Source organism: Xenopus tropicalis, chromosome 6 (genome assembly GCF_000004195.4).
Source record: "Xenopus tropicalis strain Nigerian chromosome 6, UCB_Xtro_10.0, whole genome shotgun sequence".
NCBI lineage: Eukaryota > Metazoa > Chordata > Amphibia > Anura > Pipidae > Xenopus > Xenopus tropicalis.
The window spans coordinates 53,426,240-53,452,678 of NC_030682.2; the positions used below are offsets into that span (position 1 = coordinate 53,426,240).

Here is a 26,439-nt window from a genome sequence, read left to right on the forward strand (position 1 = left end):
TAAAAATGTGGCATCATCAACAGGAAATTGGATATTTCTTCAATTATTCTGTGCTCCAGAAGACTGCAGGGCTTTTAGGTCACAGTTATTATCTTGGGGAACACTTGACCTCAAGAGGTTGCTGCACAAGCTTCGATTGGCAGAACAGTGGTGAAAAAGAACAGCAAAGCCATCTGAACAGCCTCTATTGTTTACTTTTTAGAGGGCTTACATAAAAAATATTAGGTTTGTAAATAAATAAAAACACAGCTCTCCAGTGCTATGATGGAAAATCTAGGTCACAAATCACTTGATCTAAAGACGTTTAAGAAGCAGCCATATATAAATATGCTATATATAGCCAAGTCTGATTACAGCACACATAACAATATATACACCCAACTCATGACTGATTTCTTTCTCTACGCATTGATTTCTTTTTTATGATCTTTCCAGGGCAAACAGGTCAATAAATAAAGGACAATGATTCCCTTCTAAGTTCCATCTTCTGGAACTGGTGTCTGCAGTCATAACAGATAGTAAAAGAAAATGTGTTGGGTCTTATTGATGTCACTTGGGCCACGTGACTTTTTAAGTACCCCACAAATGCAATATACACTTAAAAAACGAGAAGGCCGATTTAAAAAATTTAAGGTCAAGGGGGGGGAAAATGCACAAAACGTGCACAACTTTTCTTCTTCCATCATGTTGTTTTAAACTCAAGCACTACCTTATTTATAAAAAAACAAAAAAGGGACAATATTGTTGGTCATGCTTTTTCTTGGAAGATGAAAGATCTCACCAGTGAGAACCACGCGGTTCCACTATTTTTTTTTTTTAGTAAGGCTAAAAAACTTGAATTTTTTAATAAACAGAACTCCCACTTTTCAAGGGTACACAAAATACTTTTTGTTAAATAACTCCCTGAGAAGTTCAAAAGTGCATGTTACTGTAAAAAGCTACTCTGTCTTCTTTAGCTTCTTTATAGTAATCAGATTGCCCATACCCCTGCACTTGTCACTAGTGATATCACTTTACTACAGGTATGGAACCTGTTATCCTCAGTCCTCGGGACCTGGTGTTTGCCACATAATGGATCCTTCTGTAATTTGACTCTCCATAACTTAAGTCTGCTAAAAAAACAATTTGAATATTAAATAAACCCAATAGGCTTGTTTTGCCTCCAATAAGGATTAATTTTATTTCAGTTAGGATCAAGTACAAGGTACTGTTTTACTATTACAGACAAAGAGGAAATCATTTTTAAAAATTAGCTTAAAATGGACTCTATGGGAGATGGCCTTTCTCCTAATTCAGAGCTTTCTAGATAATGGGTTTCTGGACAACGGATCCCATATTTGTACCAACATAACCAACATTCCATATCAGCAATGATGTTTAAAAAGACATACATTTATGCAGGTTTATTTTTTTTTTTTTAAATACAATTGTGGGGGGGAAACTTGATCAAAAACTTGTGATTGTGGGAAAAAAAAAAGATCTGCCCCCTAATTTATCACTTATTCAGACCCACCCACTTCTGTCTAACAGGTTTTTTTTCACAATAACGTGCAGGATTATATGTGTGCACAAAGGTGATTATAAAAGTACTTCTAGCCAGAATACGGGGTTATAAGCCATATTGTTCAATATACTACAAGGTTCAAAAGACTTGATTATGAGCAGGTACATCATCAGCTTTACCCTCAGAGGTCAGACAAGGTAAGAATCATAATGCTACGGGGGCCTATCACTCTTCCTGTGTTTGATGTGAAACAGTAAGGGAATGTGATACCGGGGGTGGTGTCTGTTGATTCACCTGTCATCCCTGCTGAAGACTGAGGATACCTAGGCGATCATTTTTAGTGCTCATTCAGAGACTGCAGTGGCTTTTCTCAGCATTAAATATTGTAGGCACTTAGATTTGTGATGGTTAAATTCTATAAATGTACCTTCATAATGAAATGGCAAAAAAAGAATATTTTATGAGAACTCTGAGCTGTTTTTATAAAGTACAAATATGACTGTTTTTCTGTACAGAGCACCCAGCATACAATTTATGGGATAATGAACAGCACCAACAGAGCTCAGACAAATATATTCCACTTATCTCCAGGAGTGAATCTGCCATGTTAACATAAAAACACAAGCCACAGGCAATAGAACAGAACATTAACATGGTGATTTTATTTGCTATACGCTTATGATGTAGTTTACTGGACACATTACATTCTTACAGTCTGTTTTAAGACTATTATAAAACTGTAATATGCAGATGACTGTTTAGTTGAATTTCCTTTCTTCAGAGACTCTCACAGCACTTAAAGCTGTCCGTGGAAATTTCCCTATTAAAAGTCAGGTTCAGGTGAGTTATACAGTCTACTTTAAATTAGGCATGCATTTATTAATTTGCCCTGTAAGGGGAGCTGTATTTGTACATAGTGCAGTTTTGGGAAACTACGATAAAAGGAATACGGTTATGGGAAAACATTTTTTTTTTTCCCAAAAAAATCAGTTAATAGAGCTTCTCCAGCAGAATCCTGCATTGAAATCTGTTTTTCAAAAGCGCAAATATTTTTTTACATTTAATTTTGAAATTTCACATGGGGCTAGCCAAATTCTTCATTTCCCAGGGTGCCACAGATATGTGACCTGTGCTCTGTAAAACACTTTACTGCTGCGCTGTAAGTTGGAGTGATATCACCCCCCTCCCTTTCCCCCCCAAGCAGCCGATCAGCAGAACAGTGGGTAGGAAGCAAGATAGCAGCTCCCAGTAGATATCAGAGTAGCACTCAATAGTAAGAAATCCAAGTCCAGCTTGGGACTCCTCCAGTTACATGTGAGTAGGAGAAACAATAGGTTACCTGCACTTCTAATGTGCAGCGCTGGTTCTTCCTGAAAGCTCAGATTTAGGCACAGGCACAATGCACTGCACAATGTAATTTAGAAATAAAAAGTACACCATAAAAATCATGACAGAATCCGTTTAAATTAAAAGTTTGGAAAGTTATAAGGGGTCATTTACTTACTGCACTACGCTGCATTCTCACAATACAGCATTTTCCATGATTTTTTTTCTAGTGTAATTGCAGTTGCCAGTGATATGCCTGGCACAATATACTCAGGCCTGGATTTGTGGCAAGGCCACAAAGGCCCGGGCCTAGGGCGGCATAAACATAGGGGCGGCATGCCGCCCCGCCGCACGCAAATTTTAAAATTTTGCTCCCATACGGAGCAATGGGGACCTCTCCCCACTGCTCCGTATGGGAGTTTTAACTTTGGCGCATGCGCGTCAGCGCGGCGGCAGGGGAGGAGGAGGTGGTTTGCGCATGCGTGCTCGCACGGCGGGTGGGGGCGGCCTCGGGGCGCATCATTTAGAAATCCGGCGCTGAATATACTAAGTCCAGTTAGGGGCACATTCATCAAAGTACGAGTTTGAATCCCGAAATGGGAAAAATTGGGATTAGATACAATAATTTCTGGTGATCGCAAATATCACAAAAATGCTTACAAAAAAATCGGAATAATCACAATAATATCGTATTGGCAATCCGAAAGGCACAAAATTTTCGTATGGAACAATCGTAAACAGCGGGAAAACTTTCTAAATTTGATCCTTCTGTGCATGATTTTGGAAGCCTCCCATAGGAGGAAAGTCACGATACCGAAACTTTAATGAATCCGAAACTTTCATACTTGGCGCGACCATACGATTTTGTCGCAACCAACTGTGGTCGGTAAATGATCCCTACAGTCCTTCTGCATTTTGTAATTAAATGATTAGGGCTCTGGCACACGGGGAGATTAGTCGCCCACGACAAATCTCCCTGTTCGCGGGCGACTAATCTCCCCGAAATGCCATCCCACCGGCGAAAATGTAAATCACCAATGGGATGGCATACGCGGCGCTGCAATTTCCCTGAAATCGACGAAGTTGCCTTGAGAGGAAACCGCATCGCGTATGCCATCCCGCCGGCGATTTACATTTTCTTGGTGGGATGGCATTTCGGGGAGATTAGTCGCCCGCGACAAATCTCCCTTGGTCACGGGCGACTAATCTCCCCGAACTACCATCCCACCGCCGAACATGTGAGTCGCCGGTGGGATGTGCCATTTGATGGCAACTCGGAGAGATTAGTCGCCGGCGGACAGGGAAATTTGTCGTGGGCGACTAATCTCCCCGTGTGCCAGAGCCCTTAGGTCTGTGGAAGCTCAATGCTTGCAATTTGCAGCATGTTATCTCTCATTTGTTCTTAGATAACAGTTAACAGTTTGATAACACGGTTCGATGGGACTACCAGAGTAAATGGAATGTAGAGACCTCAAAATATAAACACTTTTTATAACATTTTGATGGCTGCACCTGCAAACACACTACCAACCCCCCCCCCCCCAGTGAATTTAATCGCTTACCTTTTACCCCAGGCTCCTGCTTCTGTAAGAAGAAAACCGCACCACCTGTGAGCGAGTTCAGCTTTTCACTCTACTGCGCAAGGACAGAAGAAGGAAGAGGAGACACTCGCTTGCAACTACCCCAGGCTGGTGCTGTTTTCTTTTCACAGAGGTAAAAGGTAAGCGATTAAAGTCCCTGGGGAGTGCCTAACATTTTGGCACCCCCCAGTGACTTAGCCTTTCCTTCTCCTTTAATGAAATAAAACCATATATTTACAGAAGCTGCAGAATATAAAACAGATAAACATTTTTACAAAGTAGCCGAACTACCAAACCGTAGATCCTTACTAAAATTAGAAGCACTACACTATGTGTCTTTGGAAAATTAATATAATGAAGAATTTAAACTTGATAAATATAGTTTTCAAGGCAGTACTAAGGAACAGCAATCTTAAGGCCTAAGCCACACAGCCACACATGGTATTCTCGGCCTGTGGATCCCGTAATTCACTTTGTGTGCTCACGTTACATTAGCTCTCACAAGGCTCTTTTCTTTGTACCAGTTTGTATAATAAACAACATAGGTCCAGTTGTAACATAAGACACAGTCTAAGATTTATAATTGGCTTTTCGTGATTTCCCAACTACAATAATTTGCTACATTACAGGAAGGGTAGTGATATTAAACTTAAAACTTCTAACATATTAAAAGACAAAAATGGCATTGCCTTTCACTTACCAGTCTTTTAATGACCCTTAATAGTAGTTTTTGCTGTGTAGGCTCTCTCTTGGATAGCAGAACTTGAGCAAAGCTCTCCATATTATCTGGGGACATACTGTCCTGGTTGTCTCCTCCATAAAGCTGCACCATCAGTTTCAAGCATTGGGAAGTGTTTTCATATATATCTAGATCTTCAGATGGCAGCTAAAAGGAAACAAGCATTTTCTTTAGTCTATGATACAGCTTAGGCATACATGCACAACCCCCTAACTCATTTCTTTTTATATTTTTATGCTAACTGAAAAGCTATTGGAAAAACCACAGATGCAGCCTGGCCCATGTGTCCTGTTGGTTTTAAGAAAACTTGCACATAGCTAAAGTAGATATTTTACATTTTATTAAAAAAAATAGCTTTGGGGTTTTTGGGTGACCCCTTTAAACAGACTATTATCAGAATATGAACTCCAGTTATGTGGAGCTGTTCTCTAATCAAAGCATGCATATCAATTGTTCATTTAGAATTAAAAATTTTGGTCACTGAATGTTAATTTGCCCATAATGCATAATTCTGCATATTATAAATAAGTGCCTCAGCCCTGCATTCATGTTGTGGATACAGATTCACTTAAACAAAATAAAAGGGCCAATATTTCCAATACCACTGACATTCTATCAGCCTCTATCTACAGAGGAAAATAAGTGTATTCCTGCTGTGCTAATATGCTCTGCCAGCTTTGGTACATCCACAAAAATTGCAAATATATTTCAGATCCAGCACATTTGAAGACATGGATAGAGAAAGTCACACAGTGCACCAATAAGAGTCTGCTCCCCATGGAAATGATTTTGCTGCTACAGCAACTGCTCAGCGGTGCCACACGTTTACAAGCTGTCAGTTTGTCATTATTCCCCAAATATATTTTAACAGTGAAATTGCAAAAAAACAAAACAAAAACATTCTATTTGTTTTATGAATGACTGCAGCATATGGCTGCTTTTAGTGCTATCAAAAGGAGCTTTTCTTTTCTACACCTGATGCCTAACCTTAGAATACACGGCATATAAAGCCTATTGCACCGATTTATAACCTTCCTTTTGAACCTCTCTCTCTCTGCCTAGCAATAACCTTAAAATAACAATCAAAAGCGGGTAAGAAGAAATACTACTCTGGGGCTCGTTCAGGGACTACTTGTAAATTATGAGTAGGGAATCCCTTCAGTAATGCTTAATAAACTCATCTAATTCATTTGGCTTCAGTAGAAATACCATTCATAGTAGAAGCAACAATACTGCTTATTTACTGAGTGTTAATGTGGCTGAGTTATACCCTCTATAATACAATTTGGCAAATCAGTTGATTAGAAATACTTTCTTGATTTGCATAAATAACAATGTGCTTTATAATTAGGTTTATTCTAGCGTATGCTGAGATGAATCTCAAACAAGGAAATGTCTTGCCTTGCTATGTAGTTTAATAAATAATATTTTTAATACCTGTTATTGTAGCTCTAACAATGCAGTTTTATTTGCAAAACTGTGAAACCTGTAGATATTTGATATTAGTGGATTAAAGGGCTCAGAATCACCATGTTTGTACCTGCACCATCTAGAGCCCCACCGTGTTAGCTGGTGAGCACAAAACAGAGTGCAAAATCTACCAAACCAAGTTCTCTGGAAGTTATAGTGGTTACACGGCCAGTGTGTATGCACTATTGTAATCACCTGCGGTATAGAGAAGCAGTACATGCAGGAGCAACACAACAAGGGCACCCAGAAGCACTACTGGAGGCACTACCTCCTCTGAAGGCTGAATAGCGCTAGGCACAAGCTGCAAGAAGTAGGTATAGGCGCAAGAACCATTTAGCATTTACAGTGCATTTCTGCAATTTGCCACTTTCATAAATGACCCTCTCACCTGCATCTGAATGAGAACACACTTCTATACAATGTGAATATGGTATGGAGATAGCAAATACAATTTTAAACAATTGGATTTTAGGGGGATGGCACAACAGGTGATCTGACTGCTGCTGCTGCATCATAATGCCTGTGATTCACTACTCATCACTTCCCTCTGACATCAAAGAAGAAGATGCGTGTTTTTACCAAAAATGGGCAGAGGCACATACCATGCCCTTATTTAGGGGTCTGAAGCTGGTTTTAGTACTTCATTGTGTTGTCAATGTCAATCGCCAGGGATTTACTCATGCTATAACCCCACCTGGGGGAAAGAGAGGTATAAACCGTGGTAAGAAGTGTAGTTCCCAACATGTTTCTTTTAGTGCCTGCCTATTATATCAAATATTTCATAGACTCTACACAGACATACATAATACAACTATACCACTATAAGTATTTCTATCTGTATTCTACACAAAAACAATGTGATCCCTTTTTAAAGGGATTACTTATTCTACTGTACAGCGCTGCATACATAAGTAGCGCTTTATAAATAAAGATATTCATACATACATAACCATCTGCTAGTATAGACTGTATAAAGTGAGTTGAACAGGCTACACGGCCAATGGCTTTGTCTGTGTTTGAAGGATATGCATTCTGGGGATACTCCAAATCCTTGCTAGTTAGCCAAACCAAATCACAGCAATGAAAGTTACCTGACTTTAAAGCACTGCACAACTGAAGGCAACAAGTTGTGCCCCTTGGGCAATCATGGATTTTGTCTGCTGCTGCCCAGTGTCTGGAGAAGGCTGAGGTAGGTCGCACCTTTTGTGCGTATCTAGGCAGTTAAAACTTTTCCTCAGTTTTTAATATGTAAATTCATTTTTTTAAATTTGTTCAGTTAAATCTGTGGAGGATTAGGTATGTGCTTTGGTGCATCCCCAATCCCCAAAAATGTATGCATTCTTTCAAATCCAGGCAGTGAAAAGTATATTCAACAGAAGGTGTATGCTGGGAAGCCAGCAGGGGGATGCTGGGAGTTGTATAAAAAATCTGTACCAAACAATAATGTTAGCGATATTCAAAGTCACTGTTGATGCAATGAAACCACTGTTAGAGCGGCATGTGATCTCTGGAGCAGAAGTGACATTTTTTATCCTGTCATGGTTTTTAGGCCATTCTAATTTTAGAGTAACAATGAAACAGCCTGAAATATCCCCAGGGCACACTTGGCGCAGCACATTAATGAGGTTACACAAAATGCATGTTTAATAGAAAATGACATCTGTGTTGGTCAGGTCTGTAATACTGCAGCATTCCAGAGTTTAGAAACAGTTTTGATAAGGAGGCAGCGGGGAGGGGGCTTAACTGTTACAATATCATTAGTTATTTATACCGCAAGTGTTCTGGGTATAACAGTTTAATAGGGAACATTTCATATACAGAGCACGCATGCACACAGAGAAGGAATGTGCAGAATGTTGGCAGTGAGGTTAATGAGGTGAATGTTATCGCTTGTCATTGAGGCCAGGGAACGCATTCGCTATGGGCCAATTTGTGTCTAAGTTTCCTGAAATCTTGTAGTGTTACGGCTGTAATTGATAATATGATAAAATGTTCTTGCACCAATCAACCTAATAGCAAAAGCAACATTTATAGTGGCAATAATGTATTGAAATGTCACTTTAAAACATAGGAGTCCAGAAATTTCTCATTCATGATATAAAATCAGCATTTTCTAAAACCCATCAAAGGGATAGGGCTAATGCCCAAGACTCATGTCTCAATGTAAGAGGGATGTATACATGGGGGTAACTACATTGGAAGCAGACCCTGTGGTTGCAGGGGGGTCCAGGAGTGTATGGGGCCCAGCAAGCCCCTATTTAATGAGCAATTTCAATATATCTTGGTAGAATAAGCTAACCTACCAATGTTTCGTGGTCCTAAATTGAATTTACTGTAACATCTACTAATGCCACTGCATATATAGTTCCATGAATGATGGTGAATTGGTTAGTAATACTACTTCTTCCTTGCAGCGCTGTGCCCTAGGTTTGATTCCAGCCAGGCCACTATCTGCAAAGCGTTTGTACAGTATGTTTAAAGGACAAGGGAAGGTTTATACACTCAGGGATGCCAAATTTACCAATATAATAAGGACCCCCAGTGTCCCCCAATCGATAACGTTTGTCCCAGAACCAGTGCTCCTGTTTGGAAATAATCAAATCAGTCCAGGGATATTTCTTACCTAATGTGCACTGTCAAATTGTATTATTTTCTGGCCTTGCACAACAGCTGTATAGCAATATCTGAAAATGTGCTGATGTGCATGTCGGGAAGTCACTTTTTTTTTATTAAAGGGGTGTTTCAGCTTTAAGTTAACTTTAAGTATGTTATAGAATGTCATATTCCCACCAGCTTTGCAGCTGGCTTTTATTATTATTATTATTTTTATATATAGTTTTTTAATTATTTGCCTTTCTCTTCTGACTCTTTCCTGCTTTCAAATGGGGGTCACTGACCCCGGCAGCCAAAAAACTATTGCTCTGTAAGACTACAATTTCATTGTCATTGTTACTCTTTATTACTTATTTCTTTATGCAGGCCCTCTCCCATTTATATTGCCTTCTCTTGTTCAAACCACTGCCTGGTTGCTAGGGTAAATAAGACCCTTACAAACAGATAGCTGCTGAAATACCTAATTAAAAAATAACGGCAATAACTAAATAACTGAAAAATCATAGAAAATAAAAAATTAAGATCAATGTCTACATAGTACTAGATTTTAGACACTGCATGTACATTTTTAAAAATAAAACCAAATGACACCTTTTAAATACATAATGCAATGTTTTTACATATCTGCAATCTATTCAAGGGACACATTGCAGCATGAATATCACAACTGTTTGTAAGTACTTCTTTCAATAACTCTCATTCAAGAATGAGATCAGACACTGACAATTGCTTTCTGTCTATAAGTCAACTGAATTATATTTTGTTGTCATCTATACTGCTAGGCCATATTATTGGTTTAAAGGAGAAGGAAAGGCTAGTAAAGAGTTAATCGCAAGCTGCAGGCATACCTTCAGTTCTCTCAATAGTGCCCTTAAGTCTCCCCATATTTCTCCTGTTCAGAAGATCAGAAGCCAAACAGAAAGAAAAAACGCTGAGCTATGTAAAGACAGTTCCCATAATGCCTCACTCCTGCACAGACACCCAGACCAAGTGAACATGCTCAGTTGGTTAGACTATGAGTCAGCTTTCTGCTGATTGGCTCTGATCCACATTCCTAAGGGGGGAGTGAGTTCTTAGCATTCTTGAGGGAGGGGGGAGCAGGAAAGAGCAGAGAACAGAAAGCTGCGTGTCTCTGGCACAGGAATTACAGACACAAGAAATCTTTTTTTCAGAGAAGTCAGTGCAGCGTTTCTGTGAGTGCTTATGGCTGTATTGACAAAGACATTTCTGATAAAGCTTACTTTAGCATATTTTATATAGAGCATATTTTAAGTATCAACATGATTGGTCACCTCCTCTTTTCTTTTCGGTGGACAGACAGTTGTTTTTTGTTTTTTTTTAAATAAATGTATACAGTAAAACTATTAGCTAGATAATATCCATAAGCCATTCACATGACATTATGAAACATGAATAAACTTTTGACAAAAATGTTTAAAAAGTAGTTAAGGCAGTTATGACCCTTATTCATTAAACTTTGTGCAACCTTCTAAACTGGAAACATAAGCTTCAACAAAGTATCCATTTAATGGGACTTCAGTGGTAATAAAGCAAGTCAGATGAAAGGAGATCTGTGTTATGGCTTTCTATTAACTAATAACAGTAAAGTTCAATGCTGTCAAGTTGCGGAGCATAAAGAAAAAGACTTTACGCCTGTGTTGGGGTTTTAATTTTTCTCAGCAATGTAAGAAAATTCCCAGTACTATCTTTCAAACATAGAATTGGATGGTGTAGAATGTATTACATGCTGTGCAAGCACAGTCTCCATTTTGGGCACAAATGCAATTTCTATAAAGTCTATAAAGTTATTTAAGTCCCATAGCTGCAAAATAAACTATTCTGTAAGAAAGATGGCAGAAATGTACACTTTAAAGTGGTGAATGTTGAATAATCTCTGACTAATGCTATGGATATAGTGGTGCTATATAAAGATGTATTCCAGTAGCTTAAAGGGTTGGTTCACCTTTCAAGTAACTTAAATATGATGCTGATTAATTATTTTGATTTTTGTTCAGCAGTTCTCCTTCTTGCAATTTTTATATGGTTTTATATGGTAAACTACTTTTTTAACTTCAATAATACATGCCCTAATCATTATTTATTTGTGTAGAAGACATCAGAGCTGAATTATCACATGTTCTTACCAGCTGAATGAGCAGGCTCATTAAATCTGTCAGGGGCTGGTTGACAAGTAGAAGGTCCTCTGCAGTCTGGGGGTCCCCTCCTTGTCCGGACCTTTGAGCCTTTGTCAAGAAGAAAACCAGATTTAAAGTTTTTCAATACATTGAAAAATGAACCATAATTTTACTGTTCTTCCCCATTGATGTGATTATCAACAAGGTTCTTATGGTATTCAAAATTTGCGATTTCAATGGCAAAACACTGAATTCATGCCTAGTGAAATACTTCTTTTATCACTAATGGAGAACCAAATTATCAAAAGATCCCTTATCCAGAGAACCTCACGTCCCAAGCATTCTGGATAATAGATTCTATACCTGTACTGTTTAAATAAATATTAATTTTTGGGAAGAAACAACTTGCAATCTTTTGCCTTTCAATAAACTGCTTGATACATTTTTGGAAAGTACAGGCGACATGAATATTCTTGCATTTATTTTAATTTGAAGGGAAGAGTCGTTCATTGGACCAGCCTATTATGGGTGGTTCTTAATGTTAGGATATAAATATTTGTTTCAACGCTTGTGATGTGTTTTTGTCCTGAGGAAGACACCCCTCTGTGGTGTCAAAACATTGACATAACAAAGAAAATGTTTGTACAATTTTGAAACTAAAAATCCTGAGTGCATCAGAATATTTTTGGTAATGGAGGGGGGGTACTGAGATTCCCCATCTGATTTGCACCTGGTGAAAAGCTTTGGACAAGGAGTGCAGGCCTGTTTTTCAAAAGTGTAAGTTTGAATTTGAATGAAAAATTTTATTCATGGAAACAATTCATGGATTGCTTGCTACACAGATGTTTCAAGTTTAGACAAAAAGAATAGACAATTAGTGTTTTTAGAGCCCGACACGCTGCCCACATGCATACTTTTGTTACATGTTTTGTACAATGCCTTAGAGGTGGGCCACATACAAAACAACTCAAATTTGGTTTTCAGACAAAGGACGTGATGAGGTGCTGGAAAACCTTTGATGGCTTGTTCTGTCATTGCACCTGAACAAGCAAAAAGCTTCATGCTTATTTGCTCATTTCTAATTTGAGAGATAATGTGAAATATTGCATATAAAATTCACATTAGTGCAGCACTAATTAACCTGTTTCCTGGGTTCCTGTTAATCAACTGAAAACACCAGTATATGGAATCTGCTTTAGGCTCAAAGGAGAATATACATTGATACATTCCTAGCTACTACAGGGACATATGAATAGTCTCAAGGTCTATAGCACATTATCTTCATAGGGGCTTAATATTGGATGCAATATTTCAAACGATTTGAAAAATATCTGAATAAACATGAAGCTCTTTTGCTTGGAACAATTCAGTGTGACCATTTAAATGTACCACATGAACTGTTGTTACTGGCGAGCCAATAAACATGACAATTGATGCCATTGTAATTTACAGAAAGGCCACATTTTTCCAATTAATCTGGCAGCCCTTTTGCCTGTATGATCTTCATAAACTGCACACATTTATTTGATAAAAAATCAACAGCTAGGTACAGCCTAATTTACTAACTGTTCACTTATGAGTAGGGCTTGTGCTAAACATACTTTTTGCCTATTGCTTTAATCACAAAAAATCCATATTCTTAGTTATTTCTTGAGCCCCCTTAAGCTGGCCATACACGCACCGATAATATCGTACGAAACCTCGTTTCGTACAATATTCGGTGCGTGTATGGCAAGTCGACCGGTATCGCATGAGGCTGCTGATATCGGACGACTCGCCGATCGGGACAGTTAAAAGATTTTGATCGGGAGCCATAGAAGGCGCCTGACCAAAATCTGCCTTTAGCGCTGAATCGGCAGAAGGAGGTAGAAATCCTATTGTTTGTACCTCCTTATCTGCCTAGTAATCTGTATGTGTATTTAACATAGCTGAGTAGACAGTGATCTCTTGAAACACTGTACAACTGACCTTCATTTTTATTCATTGTAGTTTTTAATTATTTGCCTTCCAATTCTGCCTTTTTCCAAATAGAAACTGACCGACCCTGCAACCAGCAAGAACTAGATTTTATTTGCTTTTTTAAAAATGTTTATATTAATTGTTTTTGTATCCTTCTTTTATGCTTCTCTAGCTTTCCATTCAACTTAGGGTAAGTGAAACTATAGCAACCAGATCGTTTAAATTGCAAAATGAAGAGCTGCAGAACAAAGAACAGTTCCAACTTTAAACTTGTATTTAAAACCTACATATAAGAAAAAATAATGCCCAGTTTCCAATTGCCTCACAATACCACTAGCTTCATCATACATAAGTAAATGTTAAGTCATAGGCTTGACTGAGATCTGTGGGGATCAATTACAAGGTACTGTTTTATTACTACAGAGAAAAAGGATATCAGTTTTAAAATTCTGAATTATTTGATTAAAATAGAGTCTATGGGGGACAAGTTTTCCGTAATTCGGAGCTTTCTGGATAATGGGTTTCCGGATAAGGGATCCCATACCTTTGGTAACACTGCTTGAACAGGTAATGGTTATTTCCTTATTAAGTATAGGTATAGGTTTATATTCAGGCTACCAGGTATTACAATATGTGAATTATTCTGTTATATTTATATAATTCACTTGACAATGGTTAATTTAAATGGGCTGATTATACAAGACCTTCTTGTTTACTGGTCTAATACTCAGTATTTATCAGTTTTAGAAGTCTGAACAGAGGACAAATAGAAATAATAATATGTGTGGGTTCATAAAGTCTAAGAGAAAAAGCACTGCTTTGTTAAATTCACTTCTTAATTAGCCTGACAGGCAAACATTTTATGGACACATCAGACAATCTAGATGGACCATATTCCTTCCCAAGCTGTGTGTTCCTCAGTACCAGAGTATTATATGATGAGAAAAAAGAAAATCTGTATTGGAAGCATCTGGGTCTTCTAAGGTGTAGCAAATGTATTGCTCATTACTACATTAAATTGATAAAGCTAAATGACATCACATGGTGCATGTATCCTGCTTTTATAGCCAGACCAGTAATATCAGATTTTATGCTGGCAATAAAAGTGATTAAGTGAGTCAATAAACTCCAAATAAATTGGCACCATTTTTTTGGGGATATTGCAGCCACTGCAGTATAGTTCATAATGTATTAGAGCTACAATTACCCGAATGAAAGTAATACGAGCTACATATTGAAAACAGGAAAGCTTATGGTAGATTTGCTCTTCACAGCATAGTTAAGTGTAATTTATAGGTAAACTGCAGTTCCTAAAACATTTAAATCTATAAAAACAAAGTACAAAACAGAACAATGCACATAGCAATGGAAATGAGTGTAGTATTTTGCAGTTCTGAAAAGGAATTAAATCTATAAATCTATCCTTGAGGTAACGCTCGTGATATATGAAAGCTTTATATTATCAGATATGAAAAGGGTCGTCAGACTTGATAGAATAAAAACATATCTTACCTTTTACGCATTAGGTTCTAATATATGGAACCAAGCATTTATATTTCCCAAACAAGACCAGGATAAGAGCAACCTTATGCACACAGACAGATATATATTATATATAGGTCTAGATCATTCCAGAAAGCAACATAGAGAACTTTCCACACAGACCTTTTTACAGAGGGGAAAAGGCAAAAAAAAGTGCCTTGGTTTTTCACCTGCAAACATGTGGCCCCTGCCAAGTTTATATATCAATCTATGGTGGCCTTGGACTGGTACAGAAGCCTAAACCTACAGTGTAGCATTTCAAAATTGATTTTTTTTTTACATTTTTTTTTCTTTAATTGTCATTTAAATATTTACATTTTTCAATTTAACAGACCAACACTGAAGCAAGATAACTGTTGGGGTATCTAGTTACAAAGTTGAATAATTTTTTAAGAGTAACCTCTGTTTTGGACTCCTCATTTTCAAGCTTTAGAGCATCTACCCAAAGAAAAAGATGGGGAAGGGCACCCTAAAAGTAAATATATGGACCTCTAATCTATGATCCCTCACACACTAAATGCCAGTGAGGAAAGGTGTCCATTTGAACCCCTGATTACCAGGGTCAGAGTCCATGCTTTATTGGAAGGTTGTAAAGGGTACTGATAATGGCAAATAAAAAAATACAGCTTAGCAAAGAGCTGAACCTTGTCAGTTATTCCTTGCTGTGGGAAAGGGCTAAGTGCTTGGAAGAGTACAGGTATTTGCTTCAAGATAGTGTTTTTAATGCATGACATGCAGTAGCCAAATGTCAGAGCCACAAGAAGATTTTATTTCTGTTGGAAATTCAAGTATGGGATCTATTATCCAAAGATAAATAATATTAAATTTTTTGCTTTTTTTTCTCTGTAATTATAACAGTACATTGTACTTTAAGTCAAATAAGCTGCATATTCCATACTGATGGCAAAACCCCTGGTACCAAGCATTCTGGACAATAGATAACATTAAGCTATAAATCTCTAGCTTTAAGGAGTTCTTATGTAGCATATTCCTAGTTTAGTAACCTGTTATTGGTACCTTGACAGGTGAAAACTGTCAACCTTTTAAAGACTTAAAGAAGAATGGTGCTTATTAAACAAGATTAAAATCACCCTATCCTACGATCCCTCACACACTAAATGCCAGTGAGAAAAGGTGTCTATTTGAACCCCTAATTTTCAAGCTCACATATACTCACATATACAATCCATTCCTTCGCCTCTCTCTCAGATGATGCCAATTGTCCTCAGATGGTTTAGAAATGCCTTGATTATTGAAAGATTCTGAGAAGCAAACCAATACACCATATCACATCTGGAAACAGAAGTGTTATTTTGAACGAATACTGTACCTGCATAACTAGCCGTACAACATCAGTAGTGTATTTTAGCATGCAGTGCAAGATGTCAAGTAGCAAGACGAGCTGTGCATTAGTAGTTTTGAGCCGGCTTTTATCATCCACATCAAGGTATAAAGCTGCAGTCTCTACAATCATATTTGATATATGGTGGACAAGTCCTGTGTTAAACAATAAAAAAGAACTTTTTTTATTACGATAAACACTTATAAAATAGCCATATATACATGTGCTTAAAATATTTGTTCACATTGTATAATTTGCCTACATTTTGATCAACTGAATTATAAAAAATAAATAAAAGATTAGTGTCCTGCTTGTGCTTGCATTCACTACTATGGTATTGCCAATGTGCTGCCAGAAAGAGAATCTTATCATATTGGCGAGCTGCCAGCAACAGCATGACTGTACATGGATAACACATGAATAAAATACCTATAACTAGGCTAGGAAGAGTTTATTTCATCTCCTAAAATACATTAATAGGGGGAGAATAATGAAGATTTAGGGACACTCAGTCTCCTTACAAACACAACAATGGATATATATTAATACATATATATGTATGTTTTTCAGTGGAAAAGTCTTCTGTATGTAGCCTCACCCGTCACAAATTTCACCCCCCTACAGGATACATTTTCATTTAGTGTTGCTGACCCCACTCCCAACAGCCTATGCTCCTTTGGTCACTAATCCTCTGTGCAGTCTATTTGTAAAGAGATTATCCCACTTCTGGAGTGGTTTAAAGGGAATAAAAAGCTGGAGACAGGGTCACAGAGCAATGTAGTTCTCAGCCCTGGTGGAATCTGCAAGCAAAGTCCTCCATGAATAAAAAAAAAAAAAAAAAAAAAACATACTGTACACAAACTACAAAGAATTACACATTACAGGTATGGGACCTAGAATCCAGAATGCTCAAGATCTGGGATCTTGCAGATATGGGGCCTTTCCATTAATTGGATCTCTATGATTAAATAACATTAAATAAACCCAATAGGATAGTTTTATCTCCAGTAAGGAATACTTATATCTTAGCTGGCATCAAGTACAAGGTTCTATTTTATTATTAAAGAAAAAAAAGGAAATCATTTTTAAAAAATTGAATTATTATATTAAAATAGAGTATATGGGAGATGGCCTTCCCGTAATTAAAGCTTTCTGGATCACAGCTGTCCAGATAACGGATCCCTTACCTGTATAAAAATAATATAATTATAAAGTCACCACTAAAGAGTTCAACTAAATATTTAGAGACCATTAAAAGAAAAACATTTTTCAGTTTACCATCAGTCTTGTGAAGTGCTCATAAAAATCTACCATTTAACAATTTAATTATAAGAGATAATTGTCTGTTATTTACCATATGTCATTTGCACTGGGGAGAAAAAGGTGCAGCAAATGGCAATGCAATTGATAATCAATGCTCCATATTAAGCTATGTAACTACGCAAACAGCATGGAGTACTGTATAAAGCACTGCATGGACATAATCAAAATGTTAGGTTTTCAGCAGGCTTAGCAAATACCATCCCAAGGCAAGGCACTCGCCTGGCAAATATACATCCAGGTTAGCAAGATTAAGCAGCACAGCACAAATGTAATAAAACATAGTCAGGGAAACCTGTAACATTAGAAATTAGATTGTGAAATTCACCATAATGTTTACCTGCATTACAGTGTGCTTTAGTACGATATGAGAGTAATATTCATGTACCAAAACATATAACCTACTACTAGATGTTAAAAGGAGCAGATTTAATCTAAAATCACATTCAATTATTCCTATCTTTCCTATATTTATTATGGCCACCACCAGTGGGTCACAATGTTGGTTCGATTCCACCGCTTGTCTAATCTAAACCTGCTCAAAATGTTGTCTCACAAGGAACAATTGGCAAAATGAAGTTAGGATGGATCACTGTGGGAAAAATACAATTAAATAGGGGAAACTGCAGGCAAAAGTGCACAAAACTCCTAAACCACAGCAGATGGGTAGTTGAGTGCAAATACAGTACAGAAATTGGATTTGTTGTCCATAAACCCGTTATCCAGAAAGTTCCAAATTACAGAAAGGCCATCTTCCATAGACTATATTTAAATCAAATAATTTGGATTTTTAAAATGATTTTCTTTTTTTCTATAATAATAAAACAGTACCTTGTACTTGATCCTAAATAAGATATCATTAATCCTTACTAGAGGCAAAATAACCCTACTGGGTTTAATTAATATCTTGTTAGTACACTTAAGGAATAGTGATCCAAATTACAGAAATACCACTTATCTGGAAAACCCCAGTACTGAGTATTCTGGATAATGGGACTGCATTAATCTATGGTATGAGATAGTATTTTTATCAATGTTACAGCACTGAGAAATTTATGGATACTTTTTGGTTGTTGCCTTTTTTGGTAGGTAGTAATAACCCTGTTTTCCTCATCCCTGTAGTTTAATTCCACACTTTTCTCCCATTTTGAATTACTTTATTTATACACAGGCACAATAGCCATGAAATGCATGAGCCCTAACAGCAGGACCACAGAACAAACAAATCATTAACGGCTAAGATCATTTAAAAATCATGGAATGAGCAAAACACATTATATACAAGATCTAGGCAGTCATGAAGAATACAGTTGTACAAGCACTTTGCTGGGCTCAAGGGAGTGGCTTTTTCCCTAAGTTCTAGTACAGTGATAGAACAAACCCCAAGCGCTGAGCTTTCTGTTTTGTGAAGACTCATGTTTATGAAATTAACTCCATCCAAGTTTCCTTCATCACTGCAATGCACAATAGTGGGGGTGATGCCTCCAACACAGCTTACTATTAAAACAAATCAGAATAACTAAAAAACCTAAAGGGATAAATAGTTCAAAAATATAAATATGATAAAAGATAAGATATTTCTGATTTCTCTAACCAATGAGTTCACATTTTTTAACCAAGTTATCTGATTAAAGGCCGATACTGGCAATCATATACTGTCAAGCAACCTGCTTTTTTCATTTCTTGTCAAGTATATGGGCACAATCCATAGAAGAGCTGAAATAATTGTGGAAATTGCGTAATGAAATGTCCCTTTGAGAGGAAAACCCAGCGCAAATGAGCCTGTCCTGCCAAACAGAAGACATGTTCAGCAGCTTTCCTTTCCCTACATTCGCCTGTGATGTTTTCACACTTTTTACATGTTCTATAATGATAAGCTCTATCTGCCTTATTCCATCAAGTGCTGCATTTGGATGATTTGCTGAAGACTAATATTATTTACGCCTCTGGAGCATCTGACTGGCACCGGTATGGTCTTATCATATGGGATTCTGAAAACTTGCTCTGTTTCATAAAACATTACATTTTTGAAAGTGTAACATCTTCTTTGATGCTATGTGCATGTGAAAAATAGAACTTTAAGTTCTAAGTAAAAATGATCTTATTAGACTTAGTGGGACCCCAGTCTGATATATCAGGCTCTGTTTAGAGGTAATCTACTCTCAGCAGAATTAGTTCAATGTGTGGCCACTTGGAGGGCAACCGTGCATGTCAGCAGGCAAACGTCTCTGATGTTGTGGGAAGGTGCACAGCCATGATGCTAGTATGATGACAGTAGCATGATACACATTGGTTTTATGTCCAGTACATTTCAAGGCATTGTTAAGTAATCTTGGGCTATTAAAAACGAATTATGTGCTCCCTATAAACCTTGGTTAATAATAAGCTGTGCATATAGATATTTATGTGGGCTTGGATCATTTCTCAAGGCCTGTGTATCTGCATTACATGGATGGGTGTTAGTAGTTGATGTAGAGAGAGACAATTTGCAATTGGTCTTCATTTTTTTTATTACAGCTTTTGAATTATTTAGCTCTTAATGAAGAAGCTCTCTGGAATTTCAGTAGCTATCTGGTTGACAGGGTACAAATTTCCCTTGCGACCAGACACTGACTTAAATAGGAGACTGGAATATGAATAGGAGAGGGCCTGAGTAGAAAGGTAAGTAATAAAAAGTAACAGCAACATTAAAACTGTAGCCTTACAGAGCAATTGTTTTTTTGCTGCCGGGGTCAGTGACCCTCATTTGAAAGCTTGAAAGAGGCTGAAGAAGAAATAAAGAATTAAATGAAGACCAACTGAACTGTGGATCACTTTTTCAACATCCCCTAATATTTTGTAATGGTCCCAGAGACAAATCAAATGTTAAACAGTATTGATGACTTCCCCTTATCCATAGTGTAGCTTTGCACATTTACATATGGCTAACTATAGGGAAGGTGCCAGTATAATAATCTTTATTTTGTACCTTCATCATGTGCATTAATCCTGCTTAAGTAATTGCTTATACATAATTCCTTTCATAGTTGCACAGCAGCCCACACAATTGGTTTAGCAAGGGACTGTAATTATAGTGGTCTTTATTAGGCATGAAATACCTTATTACGGGTAATTGAAATTAATAACAGCGCATCCTTGTTTCTCATACAGCCAGCCATTACATTTAATAAAACAGATGGTACATATTCTGTTAGGGTTATTTTAGAATTGTACAACTGATAGCTCACACATAAAGAATGGAACCAATAATCAATGCTAAGCTCTTTTGAGGCAGGGCCCTATTTGTCCCTTGAATCAGCTATTGGTTGTTTTGTATGCAAATTTGTATGTTCAATATATAAAAACATTTATTGTACAGTGCTGCCGAATATGTTGACGCTTTATAAATACGTTATTAATAATAATAATGCTGAACATATGATGCCATGGAACCTGCTGCAGTGGTTGAAACTTAAAGGAATACGGTCATGGGAAAACATGTTTTTTTCAAAACATCTTAATAGAACTTCTCCAGCAGAATTCTGCATTGATATCCATTTTTTAAAGGAGCACACAGAGTTTTTTATATTTAATTTTGAAATTTGACATTGGGCTAGCCATTTCCATACTTCCCAGGTGCCCATGGTCATGTGACTTGTGCTCTGATAAACTTCAGTTACACTTTACTGCTGAGCTGCAAATTGGAGCGATATCACCCCCCTCTCTTTCCCCCCAGCAGCCGATCAGGAGAACAAGGGGAAATAACAAGACAGCAGCTCCCTGACACCTCTGCTAAAGGATTCAGCTGACTGAACTCTGACAGTCCCTACATAGGCTAAAGGTGACTAAACACGGGCATATTTAAGCTGCCAATTCAAGTCCTTTAGACTGATTCGGCAGCTTATCTGCCCATGTATGGGGCCCCACTGATCAATATTTGGCCTTAAATCAGCCAGGTGTCAAATAGGCAGGTTTGATTCTCCCGCTGGATCGGGGACCTCGTCGGCTCAGTGATGCAGTCCTTGGGTCCAATGGCTCTTATACCCATTATTGTAATACCTTAGGTGGGCTTATCAGAAGAAAACGTGTATAGCCAACTCAATAGCACTGCTGGTACTGTCCTGAATTTTTCTCTGCCAGCTAAAATACACTGTGGAAAAATTTGCACTTGCAAATAATTGACTTCAATAAATAATAACTTCAGATCCTAAATACATGATACAGTGAGGGGCAGAAGTAGTGGTAACCAAAATACATCAAATTCCGCGAGAGGCAGTTGGAACTTTATCCCTACATACATAAAATACAATGAGAGGCAGTGATTTCTGACACCCCAGACCTCATTACCTTTCCAAAAGCAGGTTTTCTGAAGGAAATCAATGAATTTAGAAACTGATTGTATTGCTAAGTGTGCTCACTAGACATGAGAATAGCACCCAAGCAGGAGGCAGCCTGTTTTGCTAATATGTGACTTGGAACATATTGACAGCTTTGAGCAGGAGAAACAATAGTTCACTATTATAATAGCCTGTAGCGCTGGCTTCTTCTGAAAGCTCAGAGTCAGGCACAATGCTCTGAAATTGCTGTCTACACACCAATATTATAATTAAATATTACGTGTTAGAAATAAAAAGTACACCATAAAAATCACAACAGAATCCCTTTAAATCAAAACAACTTAATAAGTGTCAGTGTTTTAGTTATGTAATAAGAAACACTGGCTGTGTCCAAGTTGCAGGACTACAGCAACGTGCAATAGCTTAATACATTATTGCACGAAAATACAATGATAGATTGCATAACTGAGTGTTTCAAAAGACAGAGGGCCAGATATGGTCTAGATATATACCAAGTGGTAAAATATATTTGAGACTTAAAAGAATACAATTGCTGGTTTGGAATAGTCATTCGTTTGTCATTGATGTCAGTGGTCTCTGTTAAGGCAGCCATACACCTGGTGACGTGCACCCACAGGCTAAAAGGACAGATAGAGTGGCCGCCATTCTGTAGTTCTGATTTTTCACATTACCAGCCCCATTTACTCATCTGCCAATGTACCATTATACAAGCAGATATGATGCATTAAGCAGATAACATTTTCAAGCAGGCCTGATTCAGGAACTGACCAATATCCATAGTGTATTGATATCAATCTGGACTGGTAGGTAGTCATACACATATAAAAAATCATATGAAAATCCTAGGGATAGACAGATTAAGATACTAATTAGCATTCTTTGCACAACATGGGGGAATTGGATAATATAGGGGAGCCTATTCTGGGAAAGAACCACATCAACACACAGTCATTGCCCTACTTGATTTTCGAACCTGCCTGATAATTTCGGTAAAAGTGATTGGGCAGGCTAATTAGCAGATAACATAGATAGGCTTATAAGCTGCTGAGTCCTTCTCGAGGGGCCATCTGGCAGCTTTTCTGGCCTATATAGGGCCATGTTTAATGTATGCTTAAAGATAAAAATCTGAATTAATAAGATGTTGGTAAAATGTAGCCTGCCATACATCATCAGTTGGTATTGCTGAATATGGAGGATAATATAGTATATACATTAAAGAAAGAACGTATGGTGTATAATTGCTTCATTGTTTTATGATGAAGTTTGTTTTTAATTTAGCAATGCACTCTACTCCAAGCTAGTGCTTCTGATCCACTTATTCATACAATTTTTCCATTGTTTAGTGATCACATTATACTTGTCAAAAGATCAAACCAACAATGATTGTTACATGTGTGCCTCCTGGATATGCAATAGAGATAGATAGATACATACATACTACAAAATGTAGTTACGGTAATTTATATGAATGGTCAGTGTCATGCATTCCTCAGCAGAGCAAATTAATCTCATGCCCAGACTAAGGTAACTGTACCCTCTAGTGGTCAAACTGTCATGAATAAAGGTAGAATATATGCATACCAAGTAATATGACTTAAGCAGTTTGGCTATGGTCAAACTTAAAAATCCTTAAAAAAATAAATAACATTATAAACTTAATTTCCATTTCTCAGTGTACTACTCACAGCTGAAGAGAGTTTTACTTTACTTATAGCACATTCCCCGACTTATAAATATATGCACAGATGGTCTAAAATTCATAAACATCGGGGTGTATGATTATATAAATAGCTGTTCATATTTCCAAGGCTTGCATGTACTGTATGTAAGGCAAAGAGAGAATTTACTTAGAGCCCAGGCCCCATGGTTCCCCTGGTCTTATTTATAGGCAAATAGGAAAATAATCTACCTGATTGGCAATAATTTAATTTGGGCTGCATTGGCAGACTGTGTGTTTGTGGTGACTAGCCCCTCCAGTCCCAATACAGACAGGCAGAAACATTGCTGTTGGATGGTGAATATTGGTGGAGGGGAAGAGAGACATTTCTAGCACTGACCAAACTTGCGTTACCACTAGACTATGTCCACCTAGTAAGTTTTTAATTGGTTTTAAGGACATTGCCCTGCACGAGACTGGGGTACAGGGTTGGTATGTGTTTTGTGCATATATAAGTGGTGTTTTGTTTGTAAGCATGTACATTAAAAGTTTTAGACACCAGCAGGACATTTTGACACAGTCACCTGAGCTGGTCCAATAGATGGGAAGGGTTAGGGGTTAAACCCCTGGTCCTTACATACAAACATTTTTAGGAGTGGCAATAATTTAATTGCATCATGTGCAACTGGCATTCAGTTCCAAAATTCACCCTCCATGCCAGTGCAACAGCTTACCACCCCCTGAATCAGGATGGGAAATACGTTTCTAAAACCAGTTACCAGGAAATAGGGGTAGGCAGAAGAGGCATGTGCCTAGGGAGCTATTTTGAGGGGCGCTAGGCACATGCCTCTTCTACTCCCCTATTCCGTGCTTGTCCCACCACAATCTGCTTCTTTATGCGCTTTTTCTTGCGCACTCATTGCGCCCCCCCCTCGCTGCCAGCACGCATGCACGCTGTCAAAGTAGGGTAACGCGATGGGAGAGGGGCGGTGGCTGAGCTTGCCAGCCAGGCTGCCTAGGGCACCCGGCCATCCAGGCCTGGCACTGCCAGTTACCCAGTACACTACAGGGTATGGACCATGGTATGGTGGTGATGTTGCAGGCAGCGGGATGTCTACTGACATTCAGCCCAGTGCATACAAACATGTCCTAGTGATCAATGTAATTGAAATCACTATAGTAACAGCATGAATGTTGTTGCAACCAATAAGCAATTAAATTTGAACAGTCACCTACAAGTTAGAAAACAAATCAAAGATTTGATTGGTCGCTATGGGCAACACACTATTACACATTATAATAAATACGCCCCTGTATTTCATAGAAAACAATAATATTGCGGATCATAGAGTGATCCCATATAGCACATTCCCTGACTTATAAATATATGCACAGATGGTCTAAAATTCATAAACATTTGGGTGTATGATTATATAAATAGCTGTTTATCTCTGTTCATTTTTCCAAGGCTTGAATGTATGAAAGGCAAAGAGAGAATTTACTTAGGGCCCAGGCCCCATGGTTCCCCTGGTCTTATTTAAAGTCAAATGGGAAAATAAAGGTAATCTGCCTGATTGGCAATTTAATTTGGGCTGCATTGGCAGACTGTGTGTTTGTGGTGACTAGTCCCTCCAGTCCCAATATAGACAGGCAGAAATATTGCTGTTGGATTGTTTTGCCTCTTCCGCATTATGCATCATATTTGTCAAATAATTGAACCTCTAACTAAAATAAGGAGAAGTCTAAGCATTGTCCTTTAATATTTGATCCTTTACTAATCGGGCTTGCAAGCTAGTTCCAACAGCAGAAACCACTATATTTTACTTCCTAATATAGTTAATTGAGGGAAAACCCATAAAATCCAAACACTCCATGGGAGATCACTATTCAGCTTTACTGTACTTTCAATATGGACTGTACTTAGGGACTAATTAATCATGTACCCTGGTTTCGAAAGAATAGAATGGCAAGAAACAGGTAAAAAACATGACAAAATTATTTTGAAAAGTTGTTTTATAACAAGTGGATAGCATAAGAGCTGCAAAAAGTTACAAAAAATCATGCTGTCCTTACATGTGATTTATGCCACATATCAAGATATTGGAAATCATCCAGTGGATATCAGGCAAATAATTATACCTTTCCTTCTCCTATAAATATAGTGTACTATGGGTTTGATGTGCCTGTATTTGACAAATTTCGGTGCGTTTTTACACAACTTTACTTTTTACACAACCTGATGGGGTGCCTGCATACAGTATTTTATATGTACAAGAAAGATTTGGATATTTATATAATGAACAATAACTTTAAAGCATCTGATTAAGCAGTGTTGTTGTTGTCTTGTCTTACTGAGAAAGAAACCCACACACACGCTTATTCAAGTGCTAGAATCTGTAATGCATTTCTTACACATCAGGAAAAATACTGTCCCAACACATTTTTATTGCCATTTCCATAATATACTTACGCCACGCTGCATTCACTGTTCCATGGCAGGTGTTACATCTACTGCATTTCCAATCTGTAATGACTTTCAATGTCATTTCACCTCATACGCACTTAGCCGCCTCTTCAAAACTACTCTGCTGTATCTCTCTTTCTTAATTCAATTTCCATTCTCTGCCACCCGAATGGATTGTCACAGGAAATTGCTGTTCTGCATTGTGCAGACTTTTTACAAAACTGTCCGAGTTCTAATGGTATTTGTTTCCTATTAATACTTAAGTGCATTTTTATATTCATCTAATATAATACACAGGGAAGCACTGCTGGAATAACTGCAACATACATAAAAGAAATGCTATGGTAGGAAATGTTGCACTGAACCAATGCTGCAAAGGGTGTTTTTATTTACTGTAATATCTTTATAGTTATTTTTGTGTTTCCAGTTTTAAATAGAATTTATATGAAGT

At 37.6% G+C, this 26,439-nt stretch overlaps 1 protein-coding gene across 2 annotated transcripts in view; it reads right to left on the reverse strand.

Annotated features, from left to right (window-relative positions):
• ulk4 (unc-51 like kinase 4) overlaps nt 1-26,439 on the reverse strand; it is a 227,143-nt gene that overhangs the window by 39,080 nt on the left and 161,624 nt on the right. For both annotated transcript variants that reach the window (XM_002940722.5, XM_018094985.2), the window contains 3 exons: nt 16,199-16,365; nt 11,377-11,475; nt 5,111-5,296 (listed from right to left, as the gene is read on the reverse strand). In XM_002940722.5, coding sequence (XP_002940768.2) covers nt 5,111-5,296; nt 11,377-11,475; nt 16,199-16,365 — 452 coding nt within the window. The remainder of the gene's footprint in view (nt 1-5,110; nt 5,297-11,376; nt 11,476-16,198; nt 16,366-26,439) is intronic.